Raw genomic sequence first — 1881 nt, 5'->3', positions numbered from 1 at the left:
AAACAAATAAAATTTAATAATTTAAAAAAAAAAAAGGAAGAACTCAAAGAACTCATTAATGTCAAGTCGGAATCAACTGACTGCTGAGCCTCCAGCAGGTTTTCAGAGAAGGCTGCCCATCTTTCTCCCATGGAGCTGCTGGTGGATTCCAATCACCAGAAAGGCACTGCCTTTGAGTTAAGAGCAAAACTTGCTACAGACTACTCCACTAGAACTCTAAACTCATTGCCAACAAGCTGCAACCAATCTACAGCTGAGTCATCAGCAGGTTTTCAGAGGCTATAAATCACAAGAAGGGAGATTGCCTACCTTTATTCTGCAGAGCTAGTGGTGCAACTGACCCACCAGAGTGTTGCCACTTTTGGATAAGCAGCACAACTCCCTATGGACTACACCACCAGAGAAAGAAACAGAAAACATAAAAGATCCAAGACTCTATGGCCAGTTTGGCAGGTAAGATGGAAAAGTGTCAAAAATCAGGTGATTACTAACCCTAAATGAGGCAGATAAGACAAGTAGACAGAGGGCATAAATGCAAACAGAACTCTTAAGTAAAAGGTAAAATATCCTTGGGCCTGGTGGGTTGTTCCTTCTTCACCACAGTGTAGCCCACAATACACCACAGGGCCTGGAACTCACCAGGAGATGACCTGCACTAAAGGTTGAGTATTTCTCTAGGGTGAAACTAAGTCCTAACTTCAAACCAGCCTCTAAATTCCACCTCAACTTTCAAACTGAAGTTATTTGATTTCATCTTTGAAAATTTTTCTACTTTAAGAAAATTGAGATATTACAGGGTTAGGAAGCATTCCTCAGATTAAATTGGCCAAATTAATATTCTAGTTCTGTCAGTTTTCTTGCACAGTATTTCTAAAGACCTCAGGAACTTTCTGGGTAATAGTGGGGGAAGCATCTCCCAAATCGCGACACTTACCCCAGTGTTGTTGAGCGCGGCTCACCAGGAAGGGTCTCATCTGGATGAGGCGGGTGGCATAAATGTGTGCATACTGCCGGTTAAAACTGCGCTCCCCAAGTCGGAAGGGCTGTGAGGAGTTAGTGTAGGCCACCACTGGAACTCGTGCAAAGGTGGGGGTGTTGGATGATAGTGGAGACAGCAAGGTGGGGGCCTTCTGGGCAGCCTGCTCGGAGAACATTGCAAATCTTCTGCCTTGTCTGATCTTCGCTGTTACCCCAAATAGAGAAGATGGTCCTGCAAAGACATAAGTGGATTCCTGGGATCCCTTCTTGTCTGCAGGGTAGTAGTGCCACTGGTGTCTCAGACTCCATAGCCTGCTCCACATCTCACTGGGGCCCTCAAAGTCGGCCCATCCTGCTCTCCAAAGCCTGCTCCAGCTCAAAGCCAGATGGCTGTCTTTTATTGCATACACAAATATATCAAAGACAGTATTAAATAGCAGGAGTGGCATCCACTTCCTAAACACCACGCCTCTGCAAACTCTACGAACTTTGATAAATGATCATAGTTACAGAAAGGCTTCAGACCGTTTGTTCATAGGGTCACAATGAGCTGTGCTCAACTTCATGGCAATCAACAACAACAATATTATATAGCCAATGACACAACCCTGCTTGCTAAAACTGAGGAGGATCTGAAGTGCTTATGGCAGAAGGTCAAGGACCACAGCCTTCAATATGGATTGAAGCTTAACATCAAGAAAACAAAGATTCTCGGTGAGCTCTGGTGGCTTAGTGGCAAGAAGCTGCATTGCAATCCCACAGGTGTGTGGTTCAAATCCACGAGATGCTCTGCTGGAGAAGGAGGAACAATCTCCTCCTGTACCAGTCAAATCTGATTTGACGGTACTCACACACATAAATAATAAAAATAAATATAAAAAAAGAAAACAAAGATTCTCACCA

General features: G+C 44.1%; 1 protein-coding gene across 1 annotated transcript in view; it reads right to left on the bottom strand.

Moving 5' to 3' along the window:
• The window catches only part of POLD2 (polymerase (DNA directed), delta 2, accessory subunit), a 21217-nt gene extending 20063 nt beyond the window's left edge, over positions 1–1154 (bottom strand). The window contains exon 1 of the mRNA XM_006892155.1: positions 935–1154. Within this exon, the coding sequence (XP_006892217.1) occupies positions 935–1154 (220 nt within the window). The remainder of the gene's footprint in view (positions 1–934) is intronic.
• Positions 1155–1881: the final 727 nt, after the last annotated feature.

Source organism: Elephantulus edwardii, unplaced genomic scaffold (assembly GCF_000299155.1).
Source record: "Elephantulus edwardii isolate Elephantulus edwardi_28Jun2011 unplaced genomic scaffold, EleEdw1.0 scaffold00111, whole genome shotgun sequence".
Classification (NCBI taxonomy): domain Eukaryota; kingdom Metazoa; phylum Chordata; class Mammalia; order Macroscelidea; family Macroscelididae; genus Elephantulus; species Elephantulus edwardii.
The sequence above is the reverse complement of the archived record's forward strand: the minus strand, read 5'-3'. Positions and strand labels throughout refer to the sequence as shown.